This window comes from Thalia democratica, chromosome 9 (genome assembly GCF_965202585.1).
Source record: "Thalia democratica chromosome 9, ktThaDemo2.hap1.1, whole genome shotgun sequence".
Taxonomy (NCBI): Eukaryota; Metazoa; Chordata; class Thaliacea; order Salpida; family Salpidae; genus Thalia; species Thalia democratica.
Genome location: NC_139173.1, coordinates 21,813,812 through 21,836,788, shown reverse-complemented (window position 1 = coordinate 21,836,788; position 22,977 = coordinate 21,813,812). Strand labels below are relative to the sequence as shown.

At 24.9% G+C, this 22,977-nt stretch overlaps 1 protein-coding gene across 3 annotated transcripts in view; it reads right to left on the bottom strand.

The window, feature by feature from the left end:
- LOC145843839 (uncharacterized) overlaps positions 1–22,654 on the bottom strand; it is a 34,047-nt gene extending 11,393 nt beyond the window's left edge. For 2 of the 3 annotated variants that reach the window (XM_082951077.1, XM_082951079.1), the window contains exons 1-14: positions 22,523–22,654; positions 22,181–22,282; positions 20,308–20,365; positions 17,265–17,302; positions 14,657–14,746; positions 13,817–13,907; positions 12,843–12,944; positions 11,215–11,346; positions 9,992–10,132; positions 7,942–8,089; positions 4,666–4,712; positions 3,655–3,752; positions 1,209–1,358; positions 535–652 (exon numbers count right to left, since the gene is read on the bottom strand). In XM_082951077.1, coding sequence (XP_082807203.1) covers positions 535–652; positions 1,209–1,358; positions 3,655–3,752; positions 4,666–4,712; positions 7,942–8,089; positions 9,992–10,132; positions 11,215–11,346; positions 12,843–12,944; positions 13,817–13,907; positions 14,657–14,746; positions 17,265–17,302; positions 20,308–20,365; positions 22,181–22,282; positions 22,523–22,531 — 1,324 coding nt within the window. In that variant the 5' untranslated portion in view covers positions 22,532–22,654. The remainder of the gene's footprint in view (positions 1–534; positions 653–1,208; positions 1,359–3,654; positions 3,753–4,665; positions 4,713–7,941; positions 8,090–9,991; positions 10,133–11,214; positions 11,347–12,842; positions 12,945–13,816; positions 13,908–14,656; positions 14,747–17,264; positions 17,303–20,307; positions 20,366–22,180; positions 22,283–22,522) is intronic. The other variant, XM_082951078.1, reaches the window with a different exon arrangement.
- Between the last annotated feature and the right edge of the window lie 323 nt (positions 22,655–22,977).

Sequence of the window (22,977 nt, the reverse complement as noted above, 5' to 3'; positions counted from 1 at the left end):
TGGGTTTTAGTAAACTAGAACGAAATTTGACCATGCCACAAACATATTCAAAGAGGATAAATATAATATTACTTCGTTTTCCAAATTCTTAGAACAAAAACTAAACTTAATCATTACTTAGATATTAACTAGGTATAAAATAGCTTTTAATTTATACTATTTAAGTTTTTTATCAATTCTAAGAAAAAAAACGACTTTAACTTATATCCTGAAACAATACACGTCTTCCCAGTTCTCGATACTAACATGTGTTTTGATTGGTTTAAAACAATCATTGATAATCTGTTGATTTCCACTACTTTCAAAACCGAATACTTTTGAAGTAATTAAACAGTATAACATTGAGTTAAAAATTAGAATCAACACGCATATTAATAGTAACAATAGTAATTATAATGTTAACAATAATGATAATAACAAAATAATAATAATAATAATAATAATAATAATAATAATAATAATAATAATAACAAAATAATAATAATAATAATAATAATAATAATAATAATAATAATATTAATAATAATAACAAACCTGCGGAACGGTTCCGCTGCCTTGACTTTTGGTTGTTGTTCGTGTTGTAGAGTCCCACTAGATGGACCTGGTTTCCTGATAGGTGCGGAGGCGCTTTCAGTACGGAGGTTAAAAGTTTCTGAAAGAAAAAAGAATAAAATTGTTTGCGCACGAGTGTTGCTTTTGATCTGTTTTACGCATTTGAAATTTTAAACAGTCTTTCAGATGAATGCAAAGTGTGTTTAAAAACTCAAAGTGCTTAAATTTAAAATATCAAGTAAGTTATTAATTTCTTTTAGCTGTATAAATATTATTGAAGTGATTTGTGCAAATAGTCTTACAAGCAAAAATTGTCATTTCGTATAAAAAATTCTATTCTAAATACAAAATACTTAAAAAACTTATACCTCTATCAAAAACAAAAGCGTTACTGTAACAAAAGTTAACTGCACACACTCAAAAACATTAATTCGCTTTTATACTTAACTCACTGGAAGAAGACATCAAACTTATTAAAAAAATGCAAAACAGCCAACTAAGCAATAACCGACATAATCATGTTCTCAATTACCGTAAATTTTCGCTGACCCTGCAAAAACGCGCGTTCGCATGCAACACAACTCAACAATGCAACAGAAAATATCGAAGCAGAAAGTTTATCAACAGCCGATTAAACAAAAATTATTTCTGCTGACCTGTCTCGTTTGGTCGTCGGCTGCCCCTGTACTCTTCAGCACATCTTTCGCAACTTCTATCGAGCTCCTCTTCCTTATCATGGACTGGCGGCTGTAGCCGATGGGCGCTTCGTTTGTGCAAGACGCAGACCTCACACGAACCGAAGTGTTCTGAAGTATTTGAACAAGTTTACAAAATATATAACTTGCAAGCTGTTACATGAATTGAATGGATATTTAGTTTGTATACAAATTGAATAGATGTTATATAAGTAAGAATAAAAGTATTAAACCTTGGTTCATATAAGTTATAAAATATTCAAATATAACTAAAAACAATATAATTTTCGAAAGTTGTGTTTTGCCATGTTTGCAAGCTACTACAAAACTTGGTTATGGATTTAATACTAAGTTGATTAACAACTATATAAAGATTATATTGCTTAGAATGAACACAATAAACTTCTTTTTATACATATTTAATACACAATAAATTTTAACATAAGCATGTTCATATATAATGAAAAAAGAAGTATGTTTTAAAAACTGTGTTTTGCCTTGTTTGCAAGCTATTACATAACTTGGTTCTGGGTATTGATAATAAGTTAATTAATAGCTTGTTTAAAGATTATATAAATCAAAATTAATATATTCAACTATTGTTTATTGTTACAAGACACTTATGAAAATGACTTTTCGAGATTCTTATTGTCCTTAAGTTTTGTTCTGTCATAAAAAAATATTTTTAGCTGCAATATTGCTTATCTAAAAATGAAAATATAATTTTTATTAAATTTATTTTGAAATATTTTTATTTTAATAACAAAACTACTTGTAAAACTTTCAATAAAAAAACTAGTAAATTTAAGTACATAATTATATTTAAAATAACCAACCAAAAAGTTGTTTAAGAAAATTTATTTTTGCATATTTTCAAAACTAGTGACCTTAAGTTCTTTAAACTATTTTTTGATGAATTCAGAAATAAAATAGCTTTGACTAACAAAAGCCCAAAAATTACAATTAATTAGAAATCAACAATCTGTATTCCTTTAATTTTTTATTTCATTTTGTAGAAAAATGTTTACATTTAAACGTGCTTGTCAAAAAAACTAACTGTGAACATTTAAAAATATTGCTTAAAAGTATTAAAACAAAATATTAAATATTGGGATACAAACATTTTTAAATTAAAATATTTTTTCTTTGCATTTTCATAAGAATCTTGTTCGATTTTATTAAATTTTCTTAATAAAACAAAGAAAACTTAACAAAGTTTAAAAAATGTCTTTTTAGTAATGACTAGCATAGGTTATTTAAAAGTAGGAAAAAATTGAAAAAAATTAAAAATTACAGTTAATAATAACATGACTAATAAAGTTTGCAAAAATTGATTAACAATTCTATGTATAAAAAATAAATAAAACTGTAAACCTCAAGTATAACAGAGTTTATAAGATTTAGTATGCTGGTCACTTTAATATACAACACTCTTTTAAACGTATACTAAAAAACAAGCAGTTAATAAAAATATTAAAGTTAAAAAATTCATTCTCAGATATTGAATCTTACAACAAGGTTTAAATATATTCAAATCGAATTGTGGCGAAGCTATTTTTTTCAAGTTTCCTGTAAAAACTCACGCAGCTCAGTCAGTCCATTGTAATTGCTGGTTGGAATATTCACTAAAACTTATCTGCCACGTTTTTAAACTAGTAACCCCAAGTGTTGCGGAAATAGTGGCAATAGCGAATGAGTGCTTGTTGGCAACAGAAAATTAAAAATGTGTACTTTATGAAAAGTTGATTTGAAAGAATATTTAAAAAGGATTACTTGAAAACTGGAAAAGGGCATATTGATGAACAGCTTTTACTATTTACTAGTTTGCACTATTCATGAGTTACCTTTTGAACTATAGCTATTTTAACTTTTATTACAACAGTATGCAAATTTATTAAGATAGAAAACTAACTGATAGTTTAGATATAAACCTACTATTAGAAAACAAGATGTTCCTCAAATATTCCTAAAGGTAAAGTCCTAAACACAACTTAAAAAGTGGTTTCAACTGTACATTATTTTTATAAATAGTAAAAACTCGAGTTTCTTTGAAATATAAAACTAGCTCAAATTAGCAAAAGATAACTACAACCCCCAAATTATTCGTAACTTTTTTTTAACTTTTTAATTAGTTTAAACAAGTAAAGCAAATTAGCACTATTGTCAAAAAAATTATCACTTAACTAGCATTACTAGCACAAACTAGGTTTCGATTTCGACATTAAAAGTAAAAAAATCTTTTTTAGTAAATATGAAGCTTAATTTTGTTAAGTCAAATAAATAAAACTTTTATACAAACATTAACGCAATATTTTTTATAATGGAACGTTAAAAGTACCAAAGTCTAAAACTATTTTCACATTAATACTTCTTAATATAAAATGCAGACTTTTACAAAAAAAAAAACCTGCAAATTTTCAGTTTTAACTTCTGCTTTGATGTCTTTTTGGTTGATTAGAGGAGTCGAAGCAATTCTCTTCTTAAAATTGCCTTCCTTCTTAAAATCTGTCAAAATTTCATTAAAATATTTAAAAAAATATTTTTAAGAATTTTTCCATCCAAATATAACTATCAATGTAAAGCCAGTTAATATCACGTTGTCAATGTCAAAACTGCTGCAAAGTTTTGAGAAAATGCGTAAAACTTAATTACATTCGTTAACAAATCTTTCGTTAATACTTTCTATGAACATGTATGTCGTTTGTTTGTCATTTTTTTAAATGCTTTAATTAAAAGTACAAAACTGCGTTACATATTGTTTTTATTTGTATTAAAGACTAGTGACTGTTTTGAAAAAAGCTATAAACTTAAACATCGTTTAATAAATTAATTGCTGGTTATTTTATAGGTGATTAATTAACTGTTATTAAAAAATATATAGTAACCTTTTATTACGAAAAGAAAATACTTAATTTAATCGAAAACGATATATTGGCTAAGTGTCTGTAATTTTATGAGATATAGTAAAACTACACTTTTATTACTAAGAACAGCTAAAAAATTCTTAAATATCTAGTTTAATAAGATTATACTTAGGACTTAAATTTTACTATTGAGAGTTTTATGTTTTAAAAGGATAAGTTATAAAATGAACTAGTTTACTTTTAGGATTAATGTGTTAATTGAAGTGTTAATTTCATTAATAAAAACTATGAATTTATTTTGAAACTTTTCGGTTCATAATATTTGTATACAAAACACTATATTATTGTTTACAATAAAAACATCCTAAAGTTATTTAATATACATTCAACTTTACAAACATAAACTAACTCTTGACTTTTTAAATTCAAATTTGAAAGTAAAACACTAAAACCTTTAGTTTCAAGCAAAAAACAAGAGCAGCGTGTATAAAACAATATCACATAGTTTTAATACATATAATAATATCAACTGATAAAAATATGTAGAAACGAACCTGGTTGCGGAGCTGGTTTTGATCGGTTTTGATTGGGCACTCCGTTGCTGTAAGACGGGTTAATATTATTTAGAAACCTTTTGCTTGGATCCTTATTATATAAGTAACGTCTACAAAATTGATGAGAAATAAAAATTTGGCTGACTTTTGTTATAAACACAGTTTAAGTTAATTATTGAAAAAAAGTATAATTACTTAGAATTTTTTTCTTAAACAAAAGCTTTTATGTTTTTATACAAGGTTTATATACCAAAAAAGAAAAAAAAAGGTATTACAACAATAAAAAATATAAAATTACTTTTCATAGAAATAAAAACTATCATTTTTGTAAAACTATGCAATAAAATACTTTATTCAAAATTATTTTAACTTTTAATATTGATTTAGTTTTTTGTACTTACTAGTTTGGTTTTAGTTTAAATTTACATACACAAAAAAACTATAACGAGCATAACGTTTTGCTGATAGACTTAGAACTAAGTATTGAATGTAACAAACTTTCATCCTAGAACTGGCAACTTTACTTTGTAAAAATCTAAGAATAATGATGAAACTGATTAACACCTAACTCTAATTCTCTGTAAAATATTCATTAAAAATATAAAGTAAAATAAAAATTAGAAAACTAATTTTAAAAAGTTTGAAGAATCTTTCAAAAAAAAAAGTAAAAGTCTTGCTCAAGTAACAAACTAACAAAACTCAAAAGCTTTCTGCTTTCAAAAAAGTAGGAAGCTCTGGTGAAACGCAAACAAACTTTCCAACCTAAAACTTATGCTTTCTCTTTTTCCTGCTAACTGGAAATCCATCTATGCAAAGTTCACATGACAAAGTAATATAACTTTTAACAAAAAATTGGTTGGTGAGCAATTAACTCATGACGGCTCACTTTTCCACAGCAAAACTTGGCTGAAAAGTTTGCACAGTTTTAAATAACAAAATTAAAAACTGGCGCTAAAAAGCTCAAAGTTTAAAGTTACTTTGGTCGAAAACTAACTTTAAAGTGGTTTCCAAACTGAAAACGTTATGATTTAAAAACTAATTAAAAACTAAAAAACACTAATTTGTAATATTCAAATAATTTTTGTAAAAAAAGATTAAAATATTCATTATAATGCAACAGTAAGTACAAACAAATTAGTTTTGAGTAAACCATTAAGAGCAAATTAGAAACTATCAAGTAATAATTTGTCTTATGTTTAACCACAATAACATAAAAACGTACATAATTAGTAAATTAATATATTTTATAGTTATTTACTTTCACTTTATACAATGAAACTTTAAGCACAATTGTGATTGTTCATCTTAAAGTTAAATAATACCATACTTAAATTTTAAACCTTATTTTTACTATTTTTTAAACTTTACTTTTTAAACTCAGCATACAAACTCATACCTTTTCTTTAACGTTGTTATAAACTTCTGTTGCTTTTATTTTTGTAAGTTTATAACGTTTTATTCACATAAAATCTGAACTAAATTTAAAAAAAAAATTTCAAGTAACTAAAGACACATAAATTTTTGTTTTTAAAATTTGATATATTTTCTATAAAAAACAGTACTTTAAACTTTACAGTTGTATGTGCTTGTCAGAAAAAATTACTAAGCTGTTCAAAAACACAGTTTTGAATAAAATTATTTGAATTTTTATTACACTATTTTATAACTGTTATATATTTTTGTTTTTTATTAAAAATGCCTAATTTGTATTTTATCTTTCACTAATTAATAACAAAACAATAATAATATGTAAAATAATAAAGCAGCTAATATTTCTGGTTAAAAAAATATTTCTACCTACTAATCTATAAACAATTGTTTAATTAACTAAAACCAAACACTGTTACTAAGCCAAACTAGCAATAAAAAGCTGTCATTTGCATAAAACACATAAGTGGAAAAAATTACATAAATATTCATCACGTCATTTCCTTAATAAAATTGTCTTTAATATAAGAAATTTTAAATTTAAAAATCAAAACTTAGTTTCACATTAGCTTTACCGAGAAATGTAGTAAAAACAACATAAAGTAACAAATACTCCAAAAAACTTAAGTATTCTAATGAAAAATAATTTGAATTGAAATTATACTATTAAAGATATTACGATTTAATAAAGTAAACTAAAACTGTAAAAAACTAAAGCTGCAGAATTGTTATAATAAGCTAATTTCACCCGTACGTTTCTTAACTAGTAACACTTTTAATACACAAACAGATAACTTTTCAAAACATTTTTTTCTTTTGTTTTAAGCGGAAACGTTAGTAATTTCATACTAAACAGAAGGTTTAATGAAACTTAAAGCTAAGTTGTTAGTCATTTTGATTGAACAAGTATCTTAATTTTACGATATTCAAATTTTGAGTTTATTTACGGTAGTTGGTGTTAAAAAGTCGAGTAATTTTTTTTTACATCTTAAAAGCTTTTTTAAAATATGCACCAAATGGTTTGTTTTAATGTAACTATTACTTAGGTAAGCTAGATAACAAAAGTAAAAATAAAAATTATTTATTTTAATAAAAGAAAAAAATTTAAAACAAAATGTTACTTAGAAAAGCTACTTAGCTACTTAGAAAAACATTCGGTACTAGCTTTACTCTAAAAACCAATTTTACAAAAACAAGTACCAACTTGTATTGCTCTTCAAAAAACAATTAAAAAACTATTTTTTTTAATCAAATATTTTTTTTTAGAACTCGAAATTTATATTCCCATAAAACTACACAACACAAATGTGCCTTCAACTATCACACCGCATTATGCTCCAAATTAACTATTTTATCATCTATTATCATTATTATACTAATCTAAATATTTTTCAAAACACAACAGTTATAGAAAACGTAATTGTTTTTTTTTTTTTTAAATAAACGACAAACTTGAAAAATATAATGGGAATAAAGTTACTTGGAAAAAAAAAATCCACCACTAACTTAACTCTAAAAGCAAGTATAATAAATGTGTACATAACTTGTATAACTCTCTAAAAAACTAATGTGTTTAATTCATATAAAGCTTTTTCCTTGGAATTTCAGCTCATAAAAACTGTACAACACAAATGTGCTTTCAACCAACACACTGCAGTATTCTCCAAAATAACTATTCTGTTATTATCATTATTATACTAATCTATTTATTTTCAAAATAACTTTAGAAAGCGTACTTGGTGAGCTACTTCTTAATTAAATTATAATCTTAAATTATCTATCATTATCATTACACTAATGTAATAAGTAATATATGTTAATTTTTCAAAATACTTTCGGAAAGCTTACTTGGTGAGCGTGTGGTACGATATCACGTGAGGGTTTTCCCCCTTGGCCTCCTCCGAAACGTACTTGGAGACGGTGGAGGCGGTGACGAGGGAGCCGTCGTTCAGCCGGAACTTGAACTGCTTCGAGCGCGCCTCGCCGGACCGCATCGCTGTGAAAACAATATTTTGAAATTACATCGATGTGAAAAAGTGCCACAACCGTTTGCGTGTAGTGATTGTATAAATATTAAAGAAATGGATGGAACCTTATTTTCGATTTTTTTGACAACAAATGTTTTGGTCAAGGTCTCAAGGACCTGATGGAAGTTTGTTTTTTTGATCAGAAACAAACTGAATAATATGATCTAAATCTTTTCGGGCGTTTCGTTTTTCAAAATCCAATAAAAACTTATATGTTAAAAAAATGTTCTTGTTGTAGTTTGTTTACCCTTGTTGGTTTGGTGTAAAAACTGTCAACATCAGAGAAAAGATTCTTAACAAGCACAGGATGGAAAAAATAAGTCTATTTTGTAAAAAATTGCTACATTTTTTTAGGCGCAATAAAAAAATCTTACTATCTGTACGCATTTGAAAAGCATTAGTTCACATGGTATATCAAATTAGTTCACATGAAGTATCCACTATGATTAATTTTCAGCGAAAAATATTGACTAAAGTCGTGAGGATTTAACGATCTTTTAATTCAATTATATACTACTACTATTGACTAATACTATAAAACCGTAACTTATAGATTTTTAAGTAGTTACAATGTGCATACTAAATAAATAATTAATAACAACTTTATTTTACTTCAATTTGTAATTAGAAACATTTATTTTGTGCTAAAAAATGTATATTTTAATAAGTTTTATTTCTTGAACTATACATAAGAAAAGTATAAAAACTAAAATAAAAGTCATTAAACTTGACGGTACATAAAATAAAAGTTTATTATAAAAATTAATTTATATTCAAGTTTTATAATATACGCTAGACCACATGATCACAAATAACAGATAAGTATATGAGTAAAACAGTTTAATTTTTAATTTTTCTACAAACAAGATTATTAGACAGTTTATTAGATATTACTTTTTGTTTTTAACTATAATATATTAATTTTGTTTTAAAGTTTTAAATTGAAACCAGTTTAATAATTGGCTTTTCCTTTATTTTTATAAAGTTCTAGTCTATAAAGCTAAGGTACTACGCCATCGTGCTTAAACAGGCCATTGTGTTTTCAAAAAAAAATTTTGTTATACAATTAATCAGTTTTGTATTAAAATCAAACAAATACCAGCCACTGAGAAACAAACTTTAATTTTAACCGCACCACCCAAAGTAGAAATCCTAGCTTCGTCATTTAAAAGCTACAATGCTGCAGTTTAAAAAATATATTTCATCGTTTTACTTGCATACAAAACACTCTCATACCACCTAGCGGATATGTATATTTACGTTTTTTATTGACACTAATTTGATTAGAAGTTTGAAATAAATAAAAAACTTTTGTTACATAAATAATTTGAATGTTATGCTTCAGAGAATAGTTTCATATTAAACAAAGTTTGCTAAAAAAAAATCATTTTTATATGAGCTAACAATTTCTATCGATATTTAAAATTCTTGTAAGCACTTTTTGTAACTACTTTATTCCCATATTGAAAATAATCATCAACGGACTTTTTATAAGCCTCTAGAACTTTAAATCAAAACATCTAATAAAACGTAAAAGACGGAGCGTTTTAAAAAATTAACATTCGATATTAATTACCACATATATAATTATAAATAAAAAACATTAAAACACAACTAAGTAAACATAAATTTTACTGGATATTGATTGATTTTTTTTGCAGTATAACCATTTATATTTCTAGTAAACGATAACGGTCAAAGACCTCTTAAGTTTACTAATCAGAGTGTCAATCTTGAAAGAATATACTGTATTAATTCTACTCTAGAAGTTGAGATCTTTGTATTTGTTCTAAAAAAATCAAAACATACAATACTATAGAACCACTTAAGAAACTTAAACATCAAAACAACAACGTCAGATGGACACAAACCTGAACGTCGGAGGGATTGGGAGAGGGAGCCGCCTTTGAACTGCTCGTTCAGGATGGGCTTGTTCAGTGCCGACAGGTACCGGTCTATCATGCCGAAGTTCTCCGCCGACAAGCTGCTCTGGTTCATCAGCACCGTCTTGCCTGTTTGATTTTTTTACGACTTCAATGAAAAATACAGTATGGTGGTGATCGGTGTTTTGATTTTTTGACTTACTCTTCACAAGTTGCATGGTTAATAAACTTTTTTTTTCATAAAAACAAAACTAAATAAAATATAAAATTTATTTAATATCTGTTTCGTTTTTTTGTTACAATTTTCAAACTTATAATCCAATATCAAAAGGTATTTATAAAAGTGCTTCTCAAAAAGAGCACTGAAATTGTTTTACTGCGCACAGAAAATTGGTGAAGTAAAAAAATATTTAGATATAGAAACAGGTAAAATTTACGTTTTGTTTTATTTTTTGAAGCTATTTTAAGTTCGATTCACACTTTGTTGCAAACATTATTTAATTATAGTTCTATATCAAACATCGAATCAATACTAATTGCTTCTTTAAAAATCAATTTCTATAAATATATTTTTAACTACAGTAACGTTTTTTCTGATATAGTTTATTATACTATTTTTGCATTTAGTATTTTCTTAATTTTAACTAATTTAAATTAATGTAATTATGAATCAACCATTTCATACAAACTTTAATATGTACTTACTTTTTTTAATAAATACAAAGTTTGAATAGTAATTACTTATCTATTTTTATATAAATTGACTTTTTGTTTATTTTTAAGATAATTTCGACCTTGTTAAAAAAAAAATTTAACAGATATTTTTATCTTTGTTAATTTTCTTAGAAAATCAAAAGTTCACTAAAATCACATCTTATCTTAAAACGTATAAACTAAAAACATTAAATTTTTAGGAACTATCCCATAAACATTTAAAAACCCTAGATGCTATTAGGGCCTAGAACATAAAATAAGTATAGGTTCAATCATTAAAATCCCATTAAAATCTGTTTTTGTTTCCTCTTTGATACTTTGTTTTTCTAATAGTAAAAAATCCATATGACTTAAAAACTGATTTAAAACTGTAGGAAAAGAAATATTTCTGATGAATTTGTGTTTTGTTAGTCTGCGCCTTACACACAGAACTTATCGACTTTGCTAACATTTGACCGTGGTGTCTAGATGTAAAAAATGGTGAAAACACAACTCACCGCTTTTCAGGTCTTCTTTGGTCTGGTAGACAATGGACTTGGGTGAGTTCTGGCTCTTGTTGTGCTGCGCTTCACTGGACACCAGCTTGGCGTAACGTTCAGCTCTCGACGCAAGACTCAGCAGCAATCCTGCTGTATAGAAAGTTAATTACTAAAACTGCTACAGATTACATTTGGGGTGAAAAGTAGTTCAATAAAGTATAACAACTCCTTATAAATTTGAATTAAGTAAAACAGTAAAATTTAAAAACTAATTTGTTTGTTATCATGTTAAACAGGTATCGAATTTTTGACACGCGTTGAATGATGACATTGGCAAAAAATTAACTAATCCTTATATAAAAGCCAAAAGTTTAAAAAATAGTGAAAAAAAATGTTTTAAGAATTATATACAGTTTTGTAAAGAATACCACGTATGAAATTTAGTTTAAGAAATACAATTTAAGATCACATTACACCACCTCCGCATCGAAAAAAAATCTATCTAAAAGGTAAATTAAGTGATAGAAAAAAAATTAGATAAACTAAGGAAATATTACCAGTTTTACTGATACTCTGAACAGAAAAATGGATATTGAAATAAGTTCCAAATTATATCTTAATAACAAAATCTCTTACTGATGGTTTTGGTATACAATATATGAGTAAGCGTTTTGCTACAGTAAGTAAAGTATAGTTTAAAACCAATGTTAGGCCTAATTTTTTAAGAAGATTAAAATTAATATTATCCTGATATTTTACAAATATTTAATAACTACATAGTGATTTTTAAAAATTTAACCAAACTTAAAGCTTCATAATTGAACTACTATCCCTAAAAAATTGAAAGAACCTTGTATTTCAATTTTAGAATCTAGAATAAATTTAAAAATTAAAAAAGAAATTATCTATACTTAATGTTATGGGCATAGAAAACATGCTTGCATTACTTAGAAACTTTTGAAATACAGTTTATTATAAAAACTCAATGAATTTTTTTTTTAAAGAAGTGTATTATGGAAGGTTTTTTTTTTACGAACTAAGTATTTTGCCACTTTTTATACTTTTTGATCACTAAAATCAGTTAAAACTTAAAAAGTTTTTAGTAAACACTTTATCTTTTATGATATTTAATTAAAAAACCTACAAACATAATAAAGTTACAAATACACTTTTAACAATAGTATCTATTTTTATTTTTAATTAGAAACTTATTTGAACTCAAACTACTGAACTTTGGTGTAAAAAATACAAACCTCAAACACACGAAAACCAAAAGGTTAATTTCCATAGGTTTATTAAAAACAATGATTATTTTTTAAGAGTTATAAACTTATATCAAACATTCGAATAAGATTTTTATGTTTAAATGTTTTAAAAATGTATGCAAAATTAAATCTGCGTTAGTTTATCACCAAAAAAATACAAATGCCAGACATACAATAAACAAAAACATTGATTTTGTTTGGTCCTAAAAATAGCTTAAAAAACTTGCTTAATGGTCATAGCTTAATTATTGAAACATTATACAGCTAAACTAGTCTGTTTTGTTTCTAGTACCACGTGTTTCACCAAATACCTAAACGCTTAAATAGTGAAAATTTAAAAAAAAAAACTTTTTAAACAAACTATCAAATAAATAAATTAACTGTTTTTGTCGTTGTTGCTGGCCGGATAGCACGAGAAGGTAACCAGTTTCGCGACACTCTTGTTTTCAGGATCCGTATTGAGAACTTGGCAGAACGACGCACCTGCAATGATAAATCGGTGTTTACATTTAGCCACTTTTAATAAATCACTATACTAGAAATTATAGTATTGAAATAAAAGATTTGTTAGAAAACATGATTCAATTTTCGTTTGAATGTTTTTTGGAAGCACAGTCGCCTCAAACGTTGTTTTGTTTTTTGATATACTCTAAACGTTTGTAAAAAACTGCTAGAACAATCGACTTTAAAAAAAAACAATCACGCAACTTTTCTAATCTCAGATTCAACGTAATAGGACGTCAAAACCTAGACATAAAAAAGCAAAGTATTTAGGAGCACCAATTTAAAGTAATTTGCATGCTTACAATAACAATTGTTTTAATTTCTCCGTATAAATACTATTTTTATTTATTCTCAATCATAAATAACGTTGCATAAATTTAAAAACTTCTTAGTCCATGCTTAATGTTAACTTCAATTGATCTTTTTTATAATAACCAAAAAAAAATTATGAGGTTAAACTAAATCTGAAGTTATTATTTCAATATAATTAAAAACTACGAACTTAAATAGTATTTATAAGCAACTTTAAAACAATTTAGGTTTATGTTACATTCATTTAAAACAATTGTGATAAATAAAACAGCTTTTAAAATTTTAATAAAATTAAGGTATATATATACATACTTATCTAAAAACAAACTATATTTATTTTAAATATTACAACACTACTTGTAACTTTTAACTATTTATAGCTAGTAGAAATGCCTACAGTAGCGTAGATAAATAATATCCAATTCAACGACTTATTTACTTTACCTTTCTAGAGTTTCAAAATTCTTAAAACTCGTATTTTTCTATCAAATTTCTTTAATTACAAATTACAATCAAAATGAATTTGAAAGCGCACTAACTTTTAGGGCTTTCTTTCGTTTCGGCGGCGAGCTTTGCAAACTTTTCCTTTTCGTTCTCGGCGAACACATCGGTGAAACACTTTAGTTCTTTCTGTATCAACAAACACGACTATTAACAATAACGTTTTATAAATTTTTATCGTAAAAAATTAACAAGTATTTCCAGCAAATGAACAACATATGGGTTATCGATTAGAAAGACAGTTTGTAGTGATTAAAAATGTTTATGCATTTCGAATGGGAATGCGAAATAGACATTAATTTGCATGTGAATGCAGGGTGGCATAACCCATTTAGAGCTTGAGTAGAAAAATTAATTAATTTATGTAAAATTACATTCTAGCGTAGATCTTTTTAATTTGAAACATTTTTTAATACTTCACAGCTTTACAGAAAATTACACCTGACAGTATATGTACCGAGGAGCTAGTATCAGCAAGCACATTTATTTCGGTTTTAATTTGTAATTTATAAATCAATTAAAATTTTTCAGAATCTATACCACATTTACGTGTATAAAAAATTCATTTTGAAAAATTCACAATCTATAATTTAAAAATTTGATCGTGTTACGTTTTCAATTTTCACCAAAAAATTATTTTAAGTTTCTCAACCACCAAAATTCGAATATAATTAATCAGATAAAAATAACAGAACTATTTTAACAATTCACAACTCATGAAAGAAAGTGAAAGGATTTAAAAACATACATGCAAACTGAAAAAAGATTTTTTTAAAGCTAGAAAACGCTTTTTTACATGTAATTAACTTATTTGACATTCAAAAAGAGTTTAATTTTAAAAACAAACTACTTATTTATAACAAATCTCAGCAAACTACCTTGCATCCGAGTACTGATCTGCAGTTTTCCGATAAAAACACGAACTTGTCGTCCGTCCTGTCGTATGCCAGCAGCGCGCATTCCATTTTCTGTGAAAAAATTACTCAAGTCAAGAAAAATCGAAATAATATTCAAAATCAGAGGCGTCGCGAAGGGTGGAGCATTGGAGTGGATGCTCAAGTTGAAAAAACTTATAAAATTATGTTAAATTTAGTACTTTTAAATGAACTTTTGTTTATAAACGATTTGTCGTAGTTATGGTACTTTTATCTTACTTGATTAGCTTAATAAATATTAAAGAATTTTTTAAGTACTTGTAAATTTCCAAATTTTCCGCAAAAGAACAACACGTCGCAACTGGCCTATGTACACCAGGGTTTGGTAACCTACAGTGGGCAGAACCTTGCTTTTCAATTAGAAATATTCCCAGGTTGTTTCATTTGGATAGATATTTAACAACATTTTAACTTACAAAACTGCTGTTTTTTGAGATTTACAATCTGCTGTTTTTAACTGTGATAAAGATATCTTACTAGCTTTTCAATATTATTAGTTAAATTATTTTTTAAGTACAGTTTTAAAAATATTGTGACTCATAGTTTCATTTAGGTTATAAAATAGCTTATAAAACTTTTATTTAATACGTAAAGTTTAATAACTTCTTTTAAATGTTTATGACTGTTTAGACTACAATGGGACAAATCACTTTTTTATTTAGAGTAACCTATGATATAAAAGCAAAAAGATTTGAAGAGTTCAATGGGTTCTTCTTGGAAAGTTCACATTAAAAAGGTTAAAAAGACTATTTTATTTGAGTTTATGTCCTCCTTCAGAAGCAATTGTTTTTTAATTTTTTCAGCGTAACTTTAGTAAACTATTTTTAAAAATAAAGGAAATAGTTTATTTTTTGTAACTAAAAATTATTTTTGATTTTATGTGGTTATAATAATAAAGGTGAAAATAAACTATTCATTCTATTATCCGGGTTCAGTGGCAAAAAAACAAAGTCCTTGTCAATTATCAATAAAATAGTTAATTGTACTAAGTAATATTGTTTGTGAAATCAAAACTAAATCTAACAGTGGGAAATATGAATTTATATGGTCATACACTTTTAATTTCTATTTAAAAACAAAATCCTTTTTATAAGATATTTCTTACATTCCAAGTTATATACATATGAAACTTTAATCAAATTTCTTTAAAAACTCCGGAAAATATAACTTTGTAGCAAAAAATTGAAATTTTTAAGAAAACTTCCAGGATTTTTTCTTTCGCGTATTTATATGTGATATTTTTACAAAAGTACTGCAAGATAACTATTTCTTTTTTCAATAAAAGGTATATTATAGTAGACCTTTTTCAATTATGGGTTAATGTAAATATTAATTAATATGTTTGGTCCCATTATGGCCTAAACTTTTTTTAGTTGAATAAGGATGAATTTTAAAAAATAGAATTTTATTTAGGAATTGTTTAGTTCAGTACAAAATTTTTGGTTAATACTTGGAAAATTTTCTTACAATTCTTCATTTCTTCTAGTGAAAGCCAATTATGATAAACTATGTTTGTAAACTCTTAATTTTTAGACAAACTAAATTTTGGGTGTTTACGCAAACTTTAAAAATACTTTTAGTTCTTGACAAATAACGAACCAACACAAAACTCTAAGGTTATTCCTTAGTAAACTACACAAACAGAACCAAGCTTGTGTTTAACGAATCGCGTATGATGCTAATATTGAAAATTAAAAGTATTAGCAAAACTTGTTTTTGTTAACTAATTCTTAATTCTTTATTATTATTTTATTATTATTTTATAATTATTCTTGTACAACTATTATAAAAGGGCATTACGTAGCATTTTAAAACGTTATCATATACTTATACACCAAGCTTTCGAATAATTCCTATTGATCAAATATATTGAATTATGTAACATTGGGTAGCAACTACTCGGAAAATTTCATAAAAGTAAAGATTTTATTTTACTGTAATTAATATTTTGTATAAAAACCAGAGTTTAAGTTAATTTCGAGATTAAAATCTTGTGTCTATAAGAAAATTCAAAGTAACGTTTACTAACTTTACATTTATATTGTATAATTAATGTTCGAGTCCTTTTACATAATAAAGTATACTGAAACTATACAATCCAAAAATTTACTGGTTTGAAGTTTATTGAATTAAATATCTGGTTTTTTATTTAACTTGCTTAAATTAGAGCTTATTTAAATTCAAACACTGCCAAATTTCCAGATTATAGTAATTGCTATTAAAGGTGTAGTATAACGTTAATAGTATTATAATAAGTAAAAACGGCATGTTTGGAACAATGAAAACACTATTGAATTTGACAAGAGAAATTAATTATTTTTAGCGTCAATAATACAAAAACCCGTTGTTGTAAAATGTTACAATAAGTATTTTAATTATTAATTAAATTTTAGTTTAAATGTTGTGCTGACAACGCTTAAAAAAACTTTAAAGTTGTTCTGAAATTGAAAAACTGTTTAAAAATAAACCCATAAAGTGTTTTTTTTTTACTTTTTTCTAATTTTTTTGTTTTAGTTTAAGTAAAAACAAAATAACAATAAGACAAACTTACAGTAAAAATTTCATCGATTTTGTAATTTGAGTGCGGTTCTGTTGTAAATGTAAGGTTAAAAGTAACACATTATTAATTATTACAAACTTATACGTTTTCGCTAATCTTTATTGATTGCTATAGATTAAAAAAAAAAGCATTACCAAATTATTCTTTAGTATAAATTAGATAAAATTAGTAATAATTATAATTAATAATTAGTAGCTGTTTATTTTCTTAAAACAAGAACACTTTTAAACAAAACCTAAACTTTATAGTTCAAGGGAAAAGTACTAACAAACAATAAAAATATAATAAGATGGAACAAGTTTTCAAGTTTTGCGTTTTTACTGAAGATAGATAAAAATGACAATTTTAGTTAGTTTACATAAAAATTATGAACTAATATTATTCTTAGTTCACATAATATTATATACTCTGACTTGGTGTTCTTTAAAAGTCTAGAGGTATATTTCTACATTTTAAACAAAAATTAATAACATACCTAAAATTCATGTAAAACTTTTTCAGTTTTTTTGTCTTGTAATTACTATCGGAATATTAATCTTAATAAAGAGACAAAAAGCAGTAGTAGTCAAGGAAGGACATTAAAAGAAACGCTTATTAGATTAATGTATAATAAATACAACCAATCTTTATCAACATACTTATATCTTATCTATTTTACTTCATAAAAAACCAAAACGGTCAATTAAAATTTAGGAAAAATTTTAATAAAACAAAAAACAAATAAATTCTGTCTCGCACACACTGGTATTTCGAAGTTGGTGTGATGAAGGTGTTTACATAAAGTTAAAATAAATTAGTTGAAATTTTACTCATACTTAAAAACTAATAAAAACCGCATGTAATCATTTACTTACAATGAAGTGTAAACACGATATGTAACTGACACTGAACTTTTTTCCAAGATCAAATAACAAATGTGCTTTTTAATTGTACTTTAAAAAAAGCGATTGATATTGGTTTATTCGAAAAAATTAAAACTACGAATTCGTTAATAACCACTTGAATGTGGCAGTTGTAGATTTAATACACTTCGTTTCAGAAGACAAGAACTAATAACGATATAAAAATGTCAAAAAGTCGTGTGATAAAAATGACTTTTAAGGCTAAAAAAGATTTTTTACTATGCAAGTAAAAAGGTATAAAAAAATAATAGGTATAATATAAAGAAACAAGTTTTGTTGTTAGTTTTTAAATTTTACATGTTACATAACAATCAGTAAAAAAACATACTTGTACTCTTTTCTAAATTCATATGTTACTTTTTTTTATTTGTTAAAAACAGTTAAAAACACTTTTGTTATAAAGAAAAATTACGAAATTAAATTAAACAATAGCAAATTCTATTATTGAATATAGCTATAAAAAATCTAGCATCTATTACGGACTTTGTTGATGATTAATAACTAGTTTTGAGACTAAAATGTGCACATAAATTAGATAAAACAACTGTTTTGTTCAATATATTACAGCAAAACGTTGAAAAAATTGTCTATTTTCATATATCAACGCAATGTTAAACAAAACCAATATCGCACTGCTAATTGCTCAAGTTGTCAGCAAAAAAAAAAAGCATGATTGATCAATAGCTAATTTCAAAATGTAAATTCTTCTGGACTTGGTTTTTAAAACTAAAACAGCCTTTTATTTTTAAACCATGCACATTGGATCATTGTACAAAAACTTTTTAACAACGATTTTCAACCATCAAACATTATCACTAAAATAATCTTTATTATAGTAAAAACATTCATTTCAGTTTGAAAGCAAAAGTTTGTTGCAAACTAAAGACCAAAAACTAACACAAATATAACTTTCATAATAAATATAATTAAGTAGACGTATTTATTTATATACCTATTGATTATTGTCAGTATTTTCTTACAAAGAAAAGTTATGAATTTTTTTATACAATTTAAGTTCAAGCAATTAAAACAAAAATTATTCAAAAACTTTATGATAAATTTTAAGCTCATGCAGTTTATTGTACTTAAAAAAGAAAATCAAAATTAAGTTGTAATTTTAGTTTATTGTCAAACAAATATATATACTTACAAAATATAATGTTGAAAATAGTAATTTGATTATAAAATTAATATTAAGTTTATCAAACAATAAACAGAGTAAACTATGTGAAAAACAACTTAAATTACGTTTCTTATTTAATCTAGCAAACTTTTGATACATTCAAGAAAAAAAGTGTTAAGCCAAAATTTGTAAGACTTGCAAGTTGTTTCTTAAACTATTTTTTTAAGTTTTTTGTGCTTTAAATAAAGTCTAAAATTTATATTTTTAAACTTTTGAAAAATTAAAGTTATCCATGAAGATTGATATCATAATTTAGAAAAAAAAACTAGCCATACAATTCAAGTTAGCATGCAAAGAGTCATACTTTTTTTGTTGTACTTTTTACTTTACATTATTAAATGGTACTAGCAACATGATCAGAATAAAAGAGTATTAATTTAATCATTATAAAAATGTGTCGCAGAAAGAACTCAATAATCTTTTTTAAATAGTTTAAAGAAAACTACTTGATAAAGCTAAATCAATTTATGTTTAATTAGAATAAATATTTTTGAAATTTAACTTTTTATTTTAAACTATACAGCAATAAATTTACAACTGAAAGATAAAACTTTTGTAAAACTTATAAAATATTGACTATTTTTAAATTCAAACTATTATTTAAATTTAATTTTAAAAAAGTCTTTATAAAAAACTGAAAAGTATTAAAGTTAAAAAAAAAACTTAGTTGAAGTTTACATTGTCTTCTGTACATCTAAATTTAAAAACTAATAAATAAACACCTTTTAAAGATAAAACATAGAACTTCTGTAAAAAGTAAGGACAAGTAAGTGTAGAAAAATTTCAAGTTACAACCTACTAGTGAACTTAGTTATGACAGTTTTAAACTTTGTGTATTAATTTTTTTTTTTTTAACCAATTAGAAAAATTCTAATTCAGTTTTAAAAACATTATAAAATCAATTAATTAAAATTAAATTTTATATCAAAAACAAATAAATAAAACTAACGCTGAATACACATTTTGCAATAGTTTTTCACCATTCTAATGAAGTTAGAGCATGTAATCTGTTTGAAAGTTTAAAAGTGACAAATGTAGTATGTAAAATGTAGTTGTTAAGAACTTAATCTATATACACTTATTTAAAATAGTCTAAAATGTAGATTTAACTTTGCTTTGCACTTTTTTCTTTAAACTAATTGTCTACAAACCTAAATTATATAGATAAGTATATCAAGTAATTTTATAGAGTTGCACTACTTATTAAACTACATTATACAACTCTAGGCTTAAGGTAGTCATTTTTAAAGTAAAAATTTTCTATTATCAAAAAGCTGATAACTTTGGCTTCAGGCCTAGCTGAAATCATTGCCATAAAGTTATTTTTTCAATTTTTAGCTTATTGTCTGTTATGTTGACACGTTACAATTTTATTTTTCAAATACATTAATCTGATGTTAAGGGCATAGGGAGGGTCAACCTTGATTTTTACAACTTGATCTTATTTTATAGTTTTATTTGAGCTATGAGACATTTTTAACCGCTTAGAAAATTTTAAAGTAATTTTTGAGATATGAGTGATCAAGTTGGTGACCTCAATAGATTCCTAATTGAAGGTGCAAACTAAAAACGCAAAAAAAAACCATTTCACTAAAAATCTATCTCCTCCTTCATTTTTTAATCAATTTTCTTCAAAATTCACAGAAAGTGTATTATTAAATTTTAAAAAGAATGAATGCAGGAGTTTTTTTTTCAATTTTGTAAAGTAAATTTTTTATTAAAAAAAACACCTATTTTTTCTGTTTTTTTAATCTAAAAATTTCATTTTTAAACATTTTTAAAATTCCAACATTTTAGTCTTTTAAACTATAAAAAGGACGTTTCCTAAAAGTTTGAGGTCTCTAGCTCAAAAAATGAAGTAGAAGATAAATTTTTAGTGATTTTTTAAAATTTCCAAGAAAATTGACCCAAAAAAAATTGCGGTCCATACATTTGTATCAGAAATTTTTTGTTTTATTTACAGTATCTCAAAATTTAAATAACATCTTTTAATTCTACTAAAACTGGCTTGTAATTTGTACTTCCATATAAGCTTCCATATAAGATCCAATGTTATTTTTAGTGAAAAAAAAAATCTTGGACATAAAAATATCTACGCCCTTAATTAATTATATATTATATACTTGTAACATTAACTTACTAAAATTTTGATACCTTATGAAAAATCTTCAGATACAATAAATAAACAACAATCTAAAGCACTTTATATATATATATATATATATATATATATATATGTAGAATATATATGTAGAATGGTAATTCGCGGTGATTAGTAGTACTAAAAATTAATAAGTATTAGTAGGTGTTAGGACAAAAATTCAACTAAAATACAACTAAATTAAATTAAGCATTTACACAAAATCAAATAAAAATTGATTACTATTCATTCTCTATATACATAAAGTTCTTTAGATCGTCATTTAATTATTTTACCCTAAGATCTGCCATAAGGTGAAACTTTAATCTTACCAATAAAAGTTTGGTAACTGAACGTTTAGTTATTATTCTCGCTCACATTAGTATTTGAGGACATACTGTCCACTTTTATAGTTTTTTATTTAGTTTGTATTTTTTTTGTTTAAAAATTTATCGAAAATTATTTTTACTAAATATGATATAGTAAAAAAAAATTATGTTATACAGAAAATATCAAATAAATAGTTTTAACCTAAAAATATATATTTATTATAGAACTAAAACTTGAAAATCAAATGGAAGTTGTTTTTAAATGTAAATTTGTTATTTAATATCTATGTTTTTGCAATTAGTCATAAATAAAAATTGTTTTAATCTATACGCAATACATAAACTAGACAAACATTGTCTGGAGAATCAAAGACCGTTATGCATTTCAAAACTTGTTGGAGATAATAACGATTATGGTCAGTTCCACTGATACTCACATTTTTTATTTGATGAATCTATAATTGATAATTTAGGTTAGACAATATAGTTAAACAAAAAGTAAGTCTAAACTTTTAAATTAATAACATAGTTAGTCTTTAAAAATAGTAAATATTAAAATAGATATTGATAAAAAACATACAAACTTACAAAACACTTTTTTTAAATATAAAAGTATTAATTGAAAACCAAATAATGAAAATATAAATCAAAACACACTATCATTGATATTTTTAATGTTATACTCAGAAACTCACAAGGGACATATTTTTCAGTGTTAAAGAACGATTGCTCAGTCTTTGTTGAACTGATATTCATCCAAACATTACAAACATATACTGATGACTCCAATCAAGTTTGCAATATTGAACATAAAACTATGAAACAATAATCTATCATGTGTAAAAGTTTAACCATTAAAATGCAACTTTGTAATGCAGTGTTTGTCAAGCTTAAAAACTAACAATATTTTTTGTAAAAGCATAAACTTTTAAAAACTACAGTTTACATTAAATTTAAAAACAATTGCTACTAAACAAAAAACAAAAATGCATGTTATGACTATATTTAAAAGCATTTATATGAAAATTCAAATAAAAATTTAAATGCTATATTATTGTATTTCATCAAACTTTAACAACTATTGTAAAACCATTTTCAACAATGGTATTTACTATGTACAACTTTTCAACACTTCACAAAAAATTGTAGG